Source organism: Eleutherodactylus coqui, chromosome 8 (assembly GCF_035609145.1).
Source record: "Eleutherodactylus coqui strain aEleCoq1 chromosome 8, aEleCoq1.hap1, whole genome shotgun sequence".
NCBI lineage: Eukaryota > Metazoa > Chordata > Amphibia > Anura > Eleutherodactylidae > Eleutherodactylus > Eleutherodactylus coqui.
Genome location: NC_089844.1, coordinates 5,579,625 through 5,598,818, shown reverse-complemented (window position 1 = coordinate 5,598,818; position 19,194 = coordinate 5,579,625). Strand labels below are relative to the sequence as shown.

The 19,194-nt window shown below is 47.6% G+C and overlaps 1 protein-coding gene across 3 annotated transcripts in view; it reads right to left on the bottom strand.

The window, feature by feature from the left end:
• RAB3GAP1 (RAB3 GTPase activating protein catalytic subunit 1) overlaps positions 1–19,194 on the bottom strand; it is a 170,911-nt gene that overhangs the window by 32,684 nt on the left and 119,033 nt on the right. For all 3 annotated transcript variants that reach the window (XR_010786308.1, XM_066575141.1, XM_066575142.1), the window contains 2 exons: positions 4,458–4,550; positions 2,102–2,274 (listed from right to left, as the gene is read on the bottom strand). Coding sequence is in view for 2 of the 3 variants with exons in the window: in XM_066575141.1 (XP_066431238.1) it covers positions 2,102–2,274; positions 4,458–4,550 (266 nt within the window). In the remaining variant the exon portion in view is untranslated. The remainder of the gene's footprint in view (positions 1–2,101; positions 2,275–4,457; positions 4,551–19,194) is intronic.

The window sequence follows — 19,194 nt, the reverse complement described above, 5'->3', positions numbered from 1 at the left end:
CCTGAGCGAGAGAGCGATAGAGAGAGACCTGAGCGAGAGAGCGATAGAGAGAGACCTGAGCGAGAGAGCGATAGAGAGAGACCTGAGCGAGAGAGCGATAGAGAGAGACCTGAGCGAGAGAGCGATAGAGAGAGACCTGAGCGAGAGAGCGATAGAGAGAGACCTGAGCGAGAGAGCGAGACACAGGAGACAGAGACACAGGAGACAGAGACACAGGAGACAGAGACACAGGAGACAGAGACACAGGAGACAGGACAGGAGAGACACGAGAGAGAGAGAGAGACACGAGAGAGAGAGAGAGACACGAGAGAGAGAGAGAGACACGAGAGAGAGAGAGAGACACGAGAGAGAGAGACACGAGAGAGAGAGAGAGACACGAGAGAGAGAGAGAGACACGAGAGAGAGAGAGAGACACGAGAGAGAGAGAGAGAGACACGAGAGAGAGAGAGACACGAGAGAGAGAGAGACACGAGAGAGAGAGACACGAGAGAGATAGACACGAGAGAGATAGACACGAGAGAGATAGACACGAGAGATAGATAGATAGATAGATAGATAGATAGATAGATAGGAGACAGACAGATAGGAGACAGACAGATAGGAGACAGATAGATAGGAGACAGATAGATAGGAGATAGACAGATAGGAGATAGACAGATAGGAGATAGACAGATAGGAGATAGACAGATAGGAGATAGACAGATAGGAGATAGACAGATAGGAGATAGACAGATAGGAGATAGACAGATAGGAGATAGACAGATAGGAGATAGACAGATCGGAGATAGACAGATAGGAGATAGACAGATAGGAGATAGATAGGGATAGGAGATAGATAGATAGATAGGAGATAGATAGATAGGAGATAGATAGGGATAGGAGATAGATAGGGATAGGAGATAGATAGGGATAGGAGATAGATAGGGATAGGAGATAGATATATCGTATCTCCTATCCCTATCTATCTCATGAGATGGATAGATAGCTAGGAGACAGCTAGGAGACAGCTAGATATGAGATAGATAGATAGAGACATATGAGAGAGATAGCCAGATAGACAGATAGCCAGATAGACAGATAGCTAGATAGCTAGATAGACAGATAGCTAGATAGACAGATAGCTAGATAGACAGATAGCTAGATAGACAGATAGGAGGTAGACAGATAGGAGATAGACAGATAGGAGATAGACAGATAGGAGACAGATAGATAGGAGATAGATAGATAGATAGGAGATAGATAGATAGATAGATAGATAGGAGATAGATAGATAGATAGGAGATAGATAGATAGATAGATAGGAGATGGAGATAGATAGATAGATAGATAGATAGATAGATAGATAGATAGATAGATAGATAGATAGATAGATAGATAGGAGATAGATAGATAGATAGATAGATAGATAGATAGATAGATAGATAGGAGATAGATAGATAGGAGATAGATAGATAGGAGATAGATAGATAGATAGACAGATAGGAGATAGATAGGAGATAGATAGATAGATAGATAGATAGATAGATAGATAGATAGATAGATAGATAGATAGATAGATAGATAGATAGATAGATAGATAGACAGATAGGAGATAGATAGGAGATAGATAGATAGATAGAAAGATAGGAGATAGATAGATAGATAGATAGATAGATAGATAGATAGATAGATAGATAGGAGATAGATAGATAGAGGATAGATAGATAGAGGATAGATAGGAGATCAATAGATAGATAGATAGATAGATAGATATGAGAGAAATAGATAGATAGATAGATAGATAGGAGATAGATAGATATACTGTAAGCATCTGACTTCTCCCTGATTCTAGTGACAGATATGCGCAGGGTATAAATAACCGTCTTACGCAGGAGTGGAGAGAAGCGTCTCTGGCGCTATAACATCGCTGATATATTCAGGAGGCAGAACTGCTAACGAGGTAAACAACAGATCTGATTAATTCACACATAAGCAGTGCTGCAGCACCTCCTAATTAACACGTGTGCTATTAGCTGCGAGATGAATCTGTAAGATTGGGGTCGTGGGGCGAATGGGGGAGCGAAAAACATCTAAAAATAAGAAAGTGGAGGGTGGAACCTACAAATAGAATGGCGTTGAGGACGTCGCTGTTGAGCGGGGTCTCATCTGCCCCCCGGTGCTTGCGGATCTTCTTCCTGGCACTGCTGACCATGCCAGTGACAGACAGCTTGTGTATGGGCACGGGTGCCGCCGGATCAGTCAGCTTTGATAGAGCCTGGCTAATATCAGCTGCGTCTGTAAAGAGAGAGCACAAAGGACGCTAAACGCCGAGCCCGACGCACGCAAGGACAGCAGGATCTGCTTAGCAACCACCATCCTACCTGCACCCTACTAAGAATACGTTTATCATCATGGTACCCGCTCGAAATCCAGGGGTAGAAATATGAGCGCATGGAAGGGGGCCCGCGGTAAGACGCACTCCATCTGGAGCTGGGGCCCGCGGTAAGGCGCACTCCATCTGGAGCTGGGGCCCGCGGTAAGGCGCACGCCATCTGGAGCTGGGGCCCGCGGTAAGGCGCACTCCATCTGGAGCTGGGGCCAGCGGTAAGGCGCACTCCATCTGGAGCTGGGGCCAGCGGTAAGGCGCACTCCATCTGGAGCTGGGGCCCGCGGTAAGGCGCACTCCATCTGGAGCTGGGGCCCGCGGTAAGGCGCACTCCATCTGGAGCTGGGGCCCGCGGTATGACGCACTCCATCTGGAGCTGGGGCCCGCGGTAAGACGCACTCCATCTGGAGCTGGGGCCCGCGGTATGACGCACTCCATCTGGAGCTGGGGCCCGCGGTATGACGCACTCCATCTGGAGCTGGGGCCCGCGGTAAGGCGCACCACATCTGGAGCTGGGGCCCGCGGTAAGGCGCACTCCATCTGGAGCTGGGGCCCGCGGTAAGGCGCACTCCATCTGGAGCTGGGGCCCGCGGTAAGGCGCACTCCATCTGGAGCTGGGGCCAGCGGTAAGGCGCACTCCATCTGGAGCTGGGGCCCGTGGTAAGGCGCACTCCATCTGGAGCTGGGGCCCGCTGTAAGGCGCACTCCGTCTGGAGCTGGGGCTCGCGGTAAGGCGCACTCCATCTGGAGCTGGGGCCCGCGGTAAGGCGCACTCCATCTGGAGCTGGGGCCAGCGGTAAGGCGCACTCCATCTGGAGCTGGGGCCCGTGGTAAGGCGCACTCCATCTGGAGCTGGGGCCCGCGGTAAGGCGCACTCCATCTGGAGCTGGGGCCCGCGGTAAGGCGCACTCCATCTGGAGCTGGGGCCCGCGGTAAGGCGCACTCCATCTGGAGCTGGGGCCCGCGGTAAGACGCACTCCATCTGGAGCTGGGGCCCGCGGTAAGACGCACTCCATCTGGAGCTGGGGCCCGCGGTAAGGCGCACTCCATCTGGAGCTGGGGCCCGCGGTCGACAGGCAACGGCTGCTATGGCGTCGTCAGCTCTGTGGGACCCAGCATGCCCATGCACTACAGGCAGTTCAGCCATTTCAATGGAAATCATGCAATACAATTTTCCACCTTAAGGTGGCGCTTTAGTGGAATTGAGCACTTTCACTCTGCAGATTTGAGCTAATCGGTGGTCACAAAGGGGTAAAGGGATACGCCAAGCTCAGAAATCTTATCTTGTAGCTGTGGATTCCTTTGCCCTCCGGTTGTTTATGGTTTGTTGCCATGGAAATAGACGGCTTCCGGTATGGAAAGAAATAGCAGAGGCGGCCGGCGCTTCTTTCATCCATACATGATGGCCAGGATCTCGGCCGCACATGCACTTCTGGCCACCAGGTACCGCCGTAGATCAGTTGCTCTGTTTCCATGGCAACAAGCAGGAAACAAGTAGAGAGCAGAGGAATCAATAGCTGCAAGATCTGGAGAACGGAGCATTCTGGAACAAAGCATGGTGCGGCGATTTCTAGCACTGTGGTAGGGGCGCTCCTTTAGAGTGAACCTCCAGTTTCAGCACCATGATGGGGGAGGGCGGTATAATACTTGCAGTTGCTGTTCTCTGCCGTCCCTTTAATTCAGAGATCCCTGGTCCCATTTTCTGCTTTCCAACACAATCTAAAAACTACTTAACTTCACACAAAGCATTGGTTGTGTTAGACTACCAATGCAGTACATCAGCTCTCTGATTGGCCAGAGCAGCTCACATGATAAGCACTGGCCAATGAGAGAGCTGTGCAACCGTGTATTAGGTGTTAGCCATTGTGGACAGCCAAAGACAGGCCTGAGAACCAGCGGCTCTGAGGGGCAGCAGGTGATGTACCCGCCCGTGGGGTCCAGGACAGAAATCGGAGGGCGGCTTTACCTACAAAAGATATGGTCGCTGCGAGTGAGGGGCACAATGCCCACATTATGCAGCCAACGGAATGGCAGACACCAGACCTGCGCATGCGTACCCCAACGAGCACCCGGCAATCTGCCCCCAGCTTACCTTTTCCATTTTCCTCAAACGCATTTTTGCCCAGAAGTTCATCGGTGGATTCTTTACGGCGACAAAGTCTAAAAAATTCTGAAAGAAAATCACCTAAAGAGAAGAAAGGAAACGTGTCGGAAGTGATGAACACAGCGAGATCCCCGGCAGCCGAGCGCCCAGTCGCCGCTCCACCTGCCATGTTTGGCTGGGGTGAACATGCGGGTTCATATCGACTCATCCAACATCTAGCTGTGCGATCCCTTGGCTGCTGTCGGGGATGGCTGCATACACGTGGGCTGCAGCGCCAATCATGGCAGGGCGCACGTGTAATCGCTCTATTGTTTATATAGGTGGAACTAAACATGAGGCAATACTACAATGGGGGGGGGCAGCATCACAACCCAGGACCACCAGAATGCACCTCATAGGGGACAACTAAGGGCATTTGTGGCATCAACGCTCCCCTGAACAGCTGAATAACGGACAGCCAGCAGAATACTTTCTCAATTAATCTATTAAGCTGCTTTAGGGCAGCGCAAATGCCACAGATACTACAGAGGGCACCGATACTACAGAGGCCACCGATACTACAGAGGCCACCGATACTACAGAGGCCACCGATACTACAGAGGGCACAAATGTCAGATACTACAGAGGGCACCGATACTACAGAGGCCACCGATACTACAGAGGCCACAGATACTACAGACGCCACAGATACTACAGAGGCCACAGATACTACAGAGGCCACAGATACTACAGACGCCACAGATACTACAGAGGCCACAGATACTACAGAGGCCACAGATACTACAGAGGCCACAGATACTACAGAGGCCACAGATACTACAGAGGCCGCCGATACTACAGAGGCCGCCGATACTACAGAGGCCGCCGATACTACAGAGGCCGCCGATACTACAGAGGCCGCCGATACTACAGAGGCCGCCGATACTACAGAGGCCACAAATGTCAGATACTACAGAGGCCACAGATACTACAGAGGCCACAAATGTCAGATACTACAGAGGGCACCGATACTACAGAGGGCACCGACACTACAGACGCCACCGCTACTACAGACGCCACCGCTACTACAGACGCCACCGCTACTACAGAGGCCACCGATACTACAGAGGCCACCGATACTACAGAGGCCACCGATACTACAGACGCCACCGATACTACAGACGCCACCGATACTACAGACGCCACCGATACTACAGACGCCACCGATACTACAGACGCCACCGATACTACAGACGCCACCGATACTACAGACGCCACCGATACTACAGACGCCACCGATACTACAGACGCCACAAATGTCAGATACTACAGAGGGCACCGATACTACAGAGGGCACCGATACTACAGAGGGCACCGATACTACAGAGGGCACCGATACTACAGAGGGCACCGATACTACAGACGCCACCGATACTACAGACGCCACCGATACTACAGACGCCACCGATACTACAGACGCCACCGCTACTACAGACGCCACCGCTACTACAGACGCCACCGCTACTACAGAGGCCACCGATACTACAGAGGCCACCGATACTACAGAGGCCACCGATACTACAGAGGCCACCGATACTACAGACGCCACCGATACTACAGACGCCACCGATACTACAGACGCCACCGATACTACAGACGCCACCGATACTACAGACGCCACCGATACTACAGACGCCACCGATACTACAGACGCCACAAATGTCAGATACTACAGAGGGCACCGATACTACAGAGGGCACCGATACTACAGAGGGCACCGATACTACAGAGGGCACCGATACTACAGAGGGCACCGATACTACAGACGCCACCGATACTACAGACGCCACCGATACTACAGACGCCACCGATACTACAGACGCCACCGATACTACAGACGCCACCGATACTACAGACGCCACCGATACTACAGACGCCACAAATGTCAGATACTACAGAGGCCACCGATACTACAGACGCCACCGATACTACAGACGCCACCGATACTACAGACGCCACAAATGTCAGATACTACAGAGGCCACCGATTCTACAGAGGCCACCGATACTACAGACGCCACCGATACTACAGACGCCACCGATACTACAGACGCCACCGATACTACAGACGCCACCGATACTACAGAGGCCACCGATACTACAGAGGCCACCGATACTACAGACGCCACCGATACTACAGACGCCACCGATACTACAGAGGCCACCGATACTACAGACGCCACCGATACTACAGAGGCCACCGATACTACAGAGGCCACCGATACTACAGAGGCCACCGATACTACAGAGGCCACCGATACTACAGAGGCCACCGATACTACAGACGCCACCGATACTACAGACGCCACCGATACTACAGACGCCACCGATACTACAGACGCCACAAATGTCAGATACTACAGAGGCCACCGATACTACAGAGGCCACCGATACTACAGAGGCCACTGATACTACAGAGGGCACCGATACTACAGAGGGCACCGATACTACAGACGCCACCGATACTACAGACGCCACCGATACTACAGACGCCACCGATACTACAGACGCCACCGATACTACAGACGCCACCGATACTACAGACGCCACCGATACTACAGACGCCACCGATACTACAGACGCCACAAATGTCAGATACTACAGAGGCCACCGATACTACAGACGCCACCGATACTACAGAGGCCACAAATGTCAGATACTACAGAGGCCACCGATTCTACAGAGGCCACCGATACTACAGACGCCACCGATACTACAGACGCCACCGATACTACAGACGCCACCGATACTACAGACGCCACCGATACTACAGAGGCCACCGATACTACAGACGCCACCGATACTACAGACGCCACCGATACTACAGAGGCCACCGATACTACAGAGGCCACCGATACTACAGACGCCACCGATACTACAGACGCCACCGATACTACAGACGCCACAAATGTCAGATACTACAGAGGCCACCGATACTACAGAGGCCACCGATACTACAGAGGCCACCGATACTACAGAGGCCACCGATACTACAGACGCCACCGATACTACAGACGCCACAAATGTCAGATACTACAGAGGCCACCGATACTACAGAGGCCACCGATACTACAGAGGGCACCGATACTACAGAGGGCACCGATACTACAGAGGGCACCGATACTACAGAGGGCACCGATACTACAGACGCCACCGATACTACAGACGCCACCGATACTACAGACGCCACCGATACTACAGACGCCACCGATACTACAGACGCCACCGATACTACAGACGCCACCGATACTACAGACGCCACCGATACTACAGACGCCACAAATGTCAGATACTACAGAGGCCACCGATACTACAGACGCCACCGATACTACAGAGGCCACAAATGTCAGATACTACAGAGGCCACCGATTCTACAGAGGCCACCGATACTACAGACGCCACCGATACTACAGACGCCACCGATACTACAGACGCCACCGATACTACAGACGCCACCGATACTACAGACGCCACCGATACTACAGACGCCACCGATACTACAGACGCCACAAATGTCAGATACTACAGACACCACCGATTCTACAGACGCCACCGATACCACAGACGCCACCGATACCACAGACGCCACCGATACTACAGACGCCACCGATACTACAGAGGCCACAAATGTCAGATACTACAGAGGCCGCCGATACTACAGAGGGCACAGACGCCACCGATTCTACAGACGCCACCGATTCTACAGACGCCACCGATTCTACAGACGCCACCGATTCTACAGACGCCACCGATACCACAGACGCCACCGATACCACAGACGCCACCGATACCACAGACGCTACAAATGTCAGATACTACAGACGCCACCGATACTACAGACGCCACAAATGTCAGATACTACAGAGGCCACCGATACTACAGACGCCACCGATACTACAGACGCCACCGATACTACAGAGGGCACCGATACTACAGAGGGCACCGATACTACAGAGGGCACCGACGCCACAGATTCTACAGACGCCACAGATACTACAGAGGCCACCGATACTACAGAGGCCACCGATACTACAGAGGGCACCGATACTACAGAGGGCACAGACGCCACAGATTCTACAGACGCCACCGATACTACAGACGCCACCGATACTACAGACGCCACCGATACTACAGACGCCACAAATGTCAGATACTACAGAGGCCACCGATACTACAGATGCCACCGATACTACAGACGCCACCGATACTACAGACGCCACCGATACTACAGACGCCACCGATACTACAGACGCCACCGATACTACAGACGCCACCGATACTACAGACGTCACCGATACTACAGACGCCACCGATTCTACAGACGCCACCGATTCTACAGACGCCACCGATACCACAGACGCCACCGATACCACAGACGCCACCGATACCACAGACGCCACCGATACCACAGACGCCACCGATACCACAGACGCCACCGATACCACAGACGCCACCGATACCACAGACGCTACAGAGGCCACCGATACTACAGACGCCACCGATACTACAGACGCCACAAATGTCAGATTCTACAGAGGCCACCGATACTACAGACGCCACCGATACTACAGACGCCACCGATACTACAGACGCCACCGATACTACAGAGGCCACAAATGTCAGATACTACAGAGGCCGCCGATACTACAGAGGCCGCCGATACTACAGAGGGCACAGACGCCACCGATTCTACAGACGCCACCGATTCTACAGACGCCACCGATACCACAGACGCCACCGATACCACAGACGCCACCGATACCACAGACGCCACCGATACCACAGATGGCACCGATACCACAGAGGGCACCGATACTACAGAGGGCACCGATACTACAGAGGGCACCGATACTACAGAGGGCACCGACGCCACAGATTCTACAGACGCCACCGATACTACAGAGGGCACAGACGCCACAGATTCTACAGACGCCACCGATACTACAGACGCCACAAATGTCAGATACTACAGAGGCCACCGATACTACAGATGCCACCGATACTACAGACGCCACAAATGTCAGATACTACAGAGGCCACCGATACTACAGATGCCACCGATACTACAGACGCCACCGATACTACAGACGCCACCGATACTACAGACGCCACCGATACTACAGACGCCACCGATTCTACAGACGCCACCGATTCTACAGACGCCACCGATTCTACAGACGCCACCGATACCACAGACGCCACCGATTCTACAGACGCCACCGATACCACAGACGCCACCGATACCACAGACGCCACCGATACCACAGACGCCACCGATACCACAGACGCCACCGATATCACAGACGCCACCGATTCTACAGACGCCACCGATACTACAGACGCCACCGATACTACAGACGCCACCGATACTACAGACGCCACCGATACTACAGACGCCACAAATGTCAGATACTACAGAGGCCACCGATACTACAGACGCCACCGATACTACAGAGGCCACAAATGTCAGATACTACAGAGGCCGCCGATACTACAGAGGGCACAGACGCCACCGATTCTACAGACGCCACCGATTCTACAGACGCCACCGATTCTACAGACGCCACCGATACCACAGACGCCACCGATACCACAGACGCCACCGATACCACAGACGCCACCGATACCACAGACGCCACCGATACCACAGACGCTACAAATGTCAGATACTACAGAGGCCACCGATACTACAGACGCCACCGATACTACAGACGCCACAAATGTCAGATACTACAGAGGCCACCGATACTACAGAGGGCACAGACGCCACAGATACTACAGAGGCCACAGATACTACAGAGGCCACCGATACTATAGACGCCACCGATACTACAGACGCCACCGATACTACAGACGGCACCGATACTACAGAGGGCACCGATACTACAGAGGGCACCGATACTACAGAGGGCACCGATACTACAGAGGGCACCGATACTACAGAGGGCACAGACGCCACAGATTCTACAGACGCCACAGATACTACAGAGGCCACCGATACTACAGAGGCCACCGATACTACAGAGGCCACCGATACTACAGAGGGCACAGACGCCACAGATTCTACAGACGCCACCGATACTACAGACGCCGCCGATACTACAGACGCCGCCGATACTACAGACGCCACAAATGTCAGATACTACAGAGGCCACCGATACTACAGATGCCACCGATACTACAGACGCCACCGATACTACAGACGCCACCGATACTACAGATGCCACCGATTCCACAGACGGCACCGATACCACAGACGCCACCGATACCACAGACGCCACCGATACCACAGACGCCACCGATACCACAGACGCCACCGATACCACAGACGCCACCGATACCACAGACGCCACCGATACTACAGACGCCACAAATGTCAGATACTACAGAGGCCACCGATACTACAGAGGGCACAGACGCCACAGATACTACAGAGGCCACCGATACTACAGAGGCCACCGATACTACAGACGCCACCGATACTACAGACGCCACCGATACTACAGACGCCACCGATACTACAGACGCCACCGATACTACAGACGCCACCGATACTACAGACGCCACCGATACTACAGACGCCACCGATACTACAGACGCCACCGATACTACAGAGGGCACCGATACTACAGAGGGCACAGACGCCACAGATTCTACAGACGCCACAGATACTACAGAGGCCACAAATGTCAGATACTACAGAGGCCACCGATACTACAGAGGGCACAGACGCCACAGATTCTACAGACGCCACCGATACTACAGACGCCACCGATACTACAGACGCCACCGATACTACAGACGCCAGATACTACAGACGCCACAAATGTCAGATACTACAGAGGCCACCGATACTACAGAGGGCACCGATACTACAGAGGGCACAGACGCCACAGATTCTACAGACGCCACAGATACTACAGAGGCCACAAATGTCAGATACTACAGAGGGCACCGATACTACAGATACTACAGACGCCACAGATACTACAGACGCCACAGATACTACAGACGCCACAGATACTACAGATGCTACAGAATGCTTTCTCAATTAATCTATTTAGCTGCTTTAGGGCAGCGCAAATGCAACAGATACTACAGAGGCCACAAAAGTCAGATACTACAGCAGAGGCCACAAAAGTCAGATATTACAGAGGCCACAGATACTACAGAGGCCACAAATGTCAGGTACTGCAGAGGCCACAAATGTCAGGTACTGCAGAGGCCACAAATGTCAGGTACTGCAGAGGCCACAAATGTCAGGTACTGCAGAGGCCACAAATGTCAGGTACTGCAGAGGCCACAAATGTCAGGTACTGCAGAGGCCACAAATGTCAGGTACTGCAGAGGCCACAAATGTCAGGTACTGCAGAGGCCACAAATGTCAGGTACTGCAGAGGCCACAAATGTCAGGTACTGCAGAGGCCACAAATGTCAGGTACTGCAGAGGCCACAAATGTCAGGTACTGCAGAGGCCACAAATGTCAGGTACTGCAGAGGCCACAAATGTCAGGTACTGCAGAGGCCACAAATGTCACAAATACTACTGGTGCCACAAATGCTACAGGTGCCACAAATACTACAGGTACCACAAATACTACAGGTGCCACAAATGCCACAGACACTACAGAGGCCACAAATGTCACAGACACTACAGAGGCCACAAATGTCACAGACACTACAGAGGCCACAAATGTCACAGACACTACAGAGGCCACAAATGTCACAGACACTACAGAGGCCACAAATGCAACAGATACTACAGAGGCCACAGATACTACAGAGGCCACAGATACTACAGAGGCCACAAATGCCACAGATACTACAGAGGCCACAAATGCCACAGATACTACAGAGGCCACAAATGTCACAGATACTACAGAGGCCACAAATGCAACAGATACTACAGAGGCCACAGATACTACAGAGGCCACAAATGCCACAGATACTACAGAGGCCACAAATGCCACAGATACTACAGAGGCCACAAATGCCACAGATACTACAGAGGCCACAAATGCCACAGATACTACAGAGGCCACAAATGCCACAGATACTACAGAGGCCACAAATGCCACAGATACTACAGAGGCCACAGATACTACAGAGGCCACAAATGCCACAAATACTACAGATGCCACAGATACTACAGATGCCACAAATGTCACAGATACTACAGAGGCCACAGATACTACAGAGGCCACAAATGCCACAAATACTACAGATGCCACAGATACTACAGATGCCACAAATGTCACAGATACTACAGATACCACAAATGTCAGATACTACAGAGGCCACAAATGCCACAAATACTACAGATGCCACAGATATTACAAATGTCACAGATATTGCAGATGCCACAGATACTACAGATGCCACAAATGCAACATATACTACAGATACCACAAATGTCAGATACTACAGAGGCCACAGATACTACAGAGGCCACAGATGCCACAAATACTACAGATGCCACAAATACTACAGATGCCACAGATACTACAGAGGCCACAGATACTACAGAGGCCACAAATGCCACAAATACTACAGATGCCACAAATGTCACATACTACAGAGGCCACAAATGCCACAAATTTCACAGATATTACAGATGCCACAAATGCAACACATACTACAGAGGCCACGAATGTCAGATACTACAGATGCCACAAATGTCACAGATACTACAAATGCCACAGAGGCCACAGATACGACAGAGGCCACAGATACGACAGAGGACACAGATACGACAGATGCCACAAATGTCACATATATTACAGAGGCCACAGATACTACAGAGGTCACAGATAACACAGAGGTCACCGATGCAACAGATTCTACAGATACCACAAATGTCAGATACTAAAAATGCCACAAATGCAACATCTACTACAAATGCCACAGATACTACGGATGCCACAGATACTACGGATGCCACAGATACTACGGATGCCACAGATACTACATATACTATAAATACCCTAGATACTACAGACACCACAAATACTACAGAAACTCCAGCTACCACAAATGCCATAGAAGCTACAAAATGCCACAAATGTCAGATATTACAGATGCCACAAATACTACAGATGCTACAAATGCCACAGATGCTACAGGTGCCACAAATGCAAGATACTACAGATGGCACAAATGCAACACATACTACAAATGTCGCAACTGCAACAGATGCCACAAATGCCACAGACACTACAGATGCCACAGATGCCGCATAATGTGGAGGATATATACATAAGGTGAAATGTCTGTCTGTCTGTCTGTCTCTCTCTCTCTATAAAGACGACAGCCCTCACTGACTCACTCACTTCCCGATGTCGCAAAAACATGAAATTTGGCACGAGCATAGATTATGTGCAAAATAGGAAAAGTAAAGCAGTCCCAACTCGATTATTCAATTCTAGCGCAAAAGAATTAGCATCCAAATTTTACGTGCGGAATGTAATTTTCTCACTTCCCAATGTCATAGAAACGTGAAATTTGGCACGAGCATAGATTATGTCATAAATAGGAAAAGTTCGTAGGTCCCAACTCGATTATTCAATTCTATGCGCAAAAGAATTAGCATCCAAATTTTACGTACAGAATGTAATTTTCTCACATAGAAACTTAAAATTTGGCACGGGCATTGATTATGTCATGAATAGGAAAAGCTAATGGGTCCCAACTCGATTATTCAATTCTAAGCGCCAAAGAATTAGCGTCCAAATTTTACGTATGGAATGTAATTTTCTCACATAGAAACTTAAAATTTGGCACGGGCATTGAATATGTCGTAATAGGAAAAGTTAATAGGTCCCAACTCGATCATTTAATTCTAGCGCAAAAGAATTAGCGTCCAAATTTTACGTACGGAATCTAATTCTCTCCCTTCCCAATGTCATAGAAATTTGAAATTTGGCACGGGCATTGATTATGTCATAAATAGGAAAGGCTAATGGGTCCCAACTCGATTATTCAATTCTAAGCGCAAAAGAATTAGCGTCCAAATTTCACGTACGTAATCTAAATCTCTCACTTCCCGTCGTCATAGAAACGTGAAATTTGGCACGAGCATTGATTATGTCATAAATAGGAAAAGTTAATTGGTCCCAACTCGATTATTCAATTTTAAGCGCAAAAGAATTAGCGTCCAAATTGTACGTACATAATCTAATTCTCTCACTTCCCAATGTCACAGAAATTTGAAATTTGGCACGGGCATTGATTATGTCATAAATAGGAAAATCTAATGGGTCGCAACTTGATTATTCAATTCTAAGCGCAAAAGAATTAGCGTCCAAATTTTACGTACGCAAACTAATTCTCTCACTTCCCAATGTCATAGAAATTTGGCATGGGCATTGGTTATGTCATAAATGGGAAAAGCTAATGGGCCCCATCTCGATTATTCAGTTCTAAGCGCAAAATAATTAGCGTCCAAATTTCAAGTACGGAATCTAATTCTCTCACTTCCTGATGTCCTTTTATATAAAGGAAATGTCGCATGGTTACCTCCACGTTGTGTTTCCTGGGTAACGCAGGGAACCATGCAAAATGGTGAACATATTTTTTTCCCAGTATCTCTAAAGTAATGACGACTTCATAAGATTTTCCGTGTGAACACCAGATAAACACCAGTACCAAATTAACTCGGGCGAAGCCGGGTATATCAGCTAGTTTCACTATGTAAGCCAGCAGAATGGAATATGCCGACCGCATCCTGTACTGCTAACCGTTATCAGACTACGCACCTTGATAGAAACACACGCTTATAACCCCAGGGCACATTTTTTACCCGCACATAACCCTCAGGCGTCATTTGACGACACGCTGCTCACTCCACCCCCTGCCCCCTCCATCGAACGCCTAAGATGTCGCCGTTTTTCATCCGAAACCATGTGATGTCGGATGTCCATGACGACAGAAGCTCACACAGGACCGGATGTAAAAACACCATATTTGGATGACCCAATCCCATGCTTTGATTCCCAACCACGTATTGCTTCCTGCCGGCCCATAAGGGGCAATTAACTCATCATCTCTTCCACTGTGCGCACAATCTCTGAACGTGAATCTGGAAGGGCGCAAACATTCCTATTGATTACGCCGTAGACCCCAAATAAATCCACAACAACATAGCGCATATACCACAAATGTCAGATACTGCATATGCTATAAATAGCCCAGATACCACAAATGTCAAATACTGCATATACTATAAATACCCCAGAAACCACAAATGTCAGATACTGCATATACTATAAATACCCCAGAAACCACAAATGTCTGATACTGCATATGCTATAAATACCCCAGATACCACAAATGTCAGATACTGCATATACTATAAATACCCCAGAAACCACAAATGTCAGATACTGCATATACTATAAATACCCCAGAAACCACAAATGTCTGATACTGCATATGCTATAAATACCCCAGATACCACAAATGTCAGATACTGCATATACTATAAATAGCCCAGATACCACAAATGTCAGATACTGCATATGCTATAAATACCCCAGATACCACAAATGTCAGACACTATATATGCTATAAATACCCCAGATACCACTAATGTCAGATACTATATATGCTATAAATACCCCAGATACCACAAATGTCAGATACTGTACATGCTATAAATACCCCAGATACCACAAATGTCAGATACTGCATATGCTATAAATAGCCCAGATACCACTAATGTCAGATACTGCATATGCTATAAATACCCCAGATACCACAAATGTCAGATACTGCATATGCTATAAATACCCCAGAAACCACAAATGTCAGATACTCTATATGCTATAAATACCGCAGATACCACAAATGTCAGATACTGCATATGCTATAAATACCCCAGATACCACAAGTGTCAGATACTGCATATGCTATAAATACCCCAGATACCACAAATGTCAGATACTGCATATGCTATAAATACCCCAGATACCACAAGTGTCAGATACTGCATATGCTATAAATACCCCAGATACCACAAATGTCAGATACTGCATATGCTATATAATACCCCAGATACCACAAATGTCAGATACTGCATATGCTCTAAATACCCCAGATACCACAAATGTCAGATACTATATATGCTATAAATACCCCAGATACCACTAATGTCAGATACTATATATGCTATAAATACCCCAGATACCACTAATGTCAGATACTATATATGCTATAAATAGCCCAGATACCACAAATGTCAGATACTGCATATGCTCTAAATAGCCCAGATACCACAAATGTCAGATACTGCATATGCTCTAAATACCCCAGATACCACAAATGTCAAATACTGCATATACTATAAATACCCCAGAAACCACAAATGTCAGATACTATATATGCTATAAATACCCCAGATACCACAAATGTCAAATACTATATATGCTATAAATAACCCAGAAACCACAAATGTCAGATACTGCATATGCTATAAATACCCCAGATACCACAAATGTCAAATACTGTATATGCTATAAATACCCCAGATACCACAAATGTCAGATACTGTATATGCTATAAATACCCCAGATACCACAAATGTCAGATACTGCATATGCTATAAATACCCCAGATACCACTAATGTCAGATACTGCATATGCTATAAATACCCCAGATACCACAAATGTCAGATACTGCATATGCTATAAATACCCCAGATAGCACAAATGTCAGATACTGCATATGCTATAAATACCCCAGATACCACAAATGTCAGACACTATATATGCTATAAATACCCCAGATACCACAAATGTCAGACACTATATATGCTATAAATACCCCAGATACCACTAATGTCAGATACTATATATGCTATAAATACCCCAGATACCACTAATGTCAGATACTATATATGCTATAAATAGCCCAGATACCACAAATGTCAGATACTGCATATGCTCTAAATAGCCCAGATACCACAAATGTCAGATACTGCATATGCTCTAAATACCCCAGATACCACAAATGTCAAATACTGCATATGCTATAAAATACCCCAGATACCACAAATGTCAGATCCTGCATATGCTATAAATACCCCAGATACCACAAATGTCAGATACTGCATATGCTATGAATACCCCAGATACCACAAATGTCAGATACTGCATATGCTATAAATACCCCAGATACCACAAATGTCAGACACTATATATGCTATAAATACCCCAGATACCACAAATGTCAGACACTATATATGCTATAAATACCCCAGATACCACTAATGTCAGATACTATATATGCTATAAATACCCCAGATACCACAAAAGTCAGATACTGTATATGCTATAAATACCCCAGATACCACAAATGTCAGATACTGCATATGCTATAAATACCCCAGATACCACAAATGTCAGATACTATATATGCTATAAATACCCCAGATACCACAAATGTCAGATACTATATATGCTATAAATACCCCAGATACCACAAATGTCAGATACTGTATATGCTATAAATACCCCAGATACCACAAATGTCAGATACTGCATATGCTATAAATACCCCAGATACCACAAATGTCAGATACTATATATGCTATAAATACCCCAGATACCACAAATGTCAGATACTATATATGCTATAAATACCCCAGATACCACTAATGTCAGATACTATATATGCTATAAATAGCCCAGATACCACTAATGTCAGATACTATATATGCTATAAATAGCCCAGATACCACAAATGTCAGATACTGCATATGCTCTAAATAGCCCAGATACCACAAATGTCAGATACTGCATATGCTCTAAATAGCCCAGATACCACAAATGTCAGATACTGCATATGCTCTAAATAGCCCAGATACCACAAATGTCAGATACTGCATATGCTCTAAATACCCCAGATACCACAAATGTCAAATACTGCATATGCTATAAAATACCCCAGATACCACAAATGTCAGATCCTACATATGCTATAAATACCCCAGATACCACAAATGTCAGATACTGCATATGCTATAAATACCCCAGATACCACAAATGTCAGATACTGCATATGCTATAAATACCCCAGATACCACAAATGTCAGATACTGCATATGCTATAAATACCCCAGATACCACAAATGTCAGACACTATATATGCTATAAATACCCCAGATACCACTAATGTCAGACACTATATATGCTATAAATACCCCAGATACCACAAATGTCAGATACTGCATATGCTATAAATACCCCAGATACCACAAATGTCAAATACTGCATATGCTATAAATACCCCAGAAACCACAAATGTCAGATACTATATATGCTATAAATACCGCAGATACCACAAATGTCAGATACTGCATATGCTATAAATACCCCAGAAACCACAAATGTCAGATACTATATATGCTATAAATACCGCAGATACCACAAATGTCAGATACTATATATGCTATAAATACCCCAGATACCACAAATGTCAGATACTATATATGCTATAAATACCCCAGATACCACTAATGTCAGATACTATATATGCTATAAATAGCCCAGATACCACAAATGTCAGATACTGCATATGCTATAAATAGCCCAGATACCACAAATGTCAGATACTGCATATGCTCTAAATACCCCAGATACCACAAATGTCAAATACTGCATATGCTATAAATACCCCAGATACCACAAAT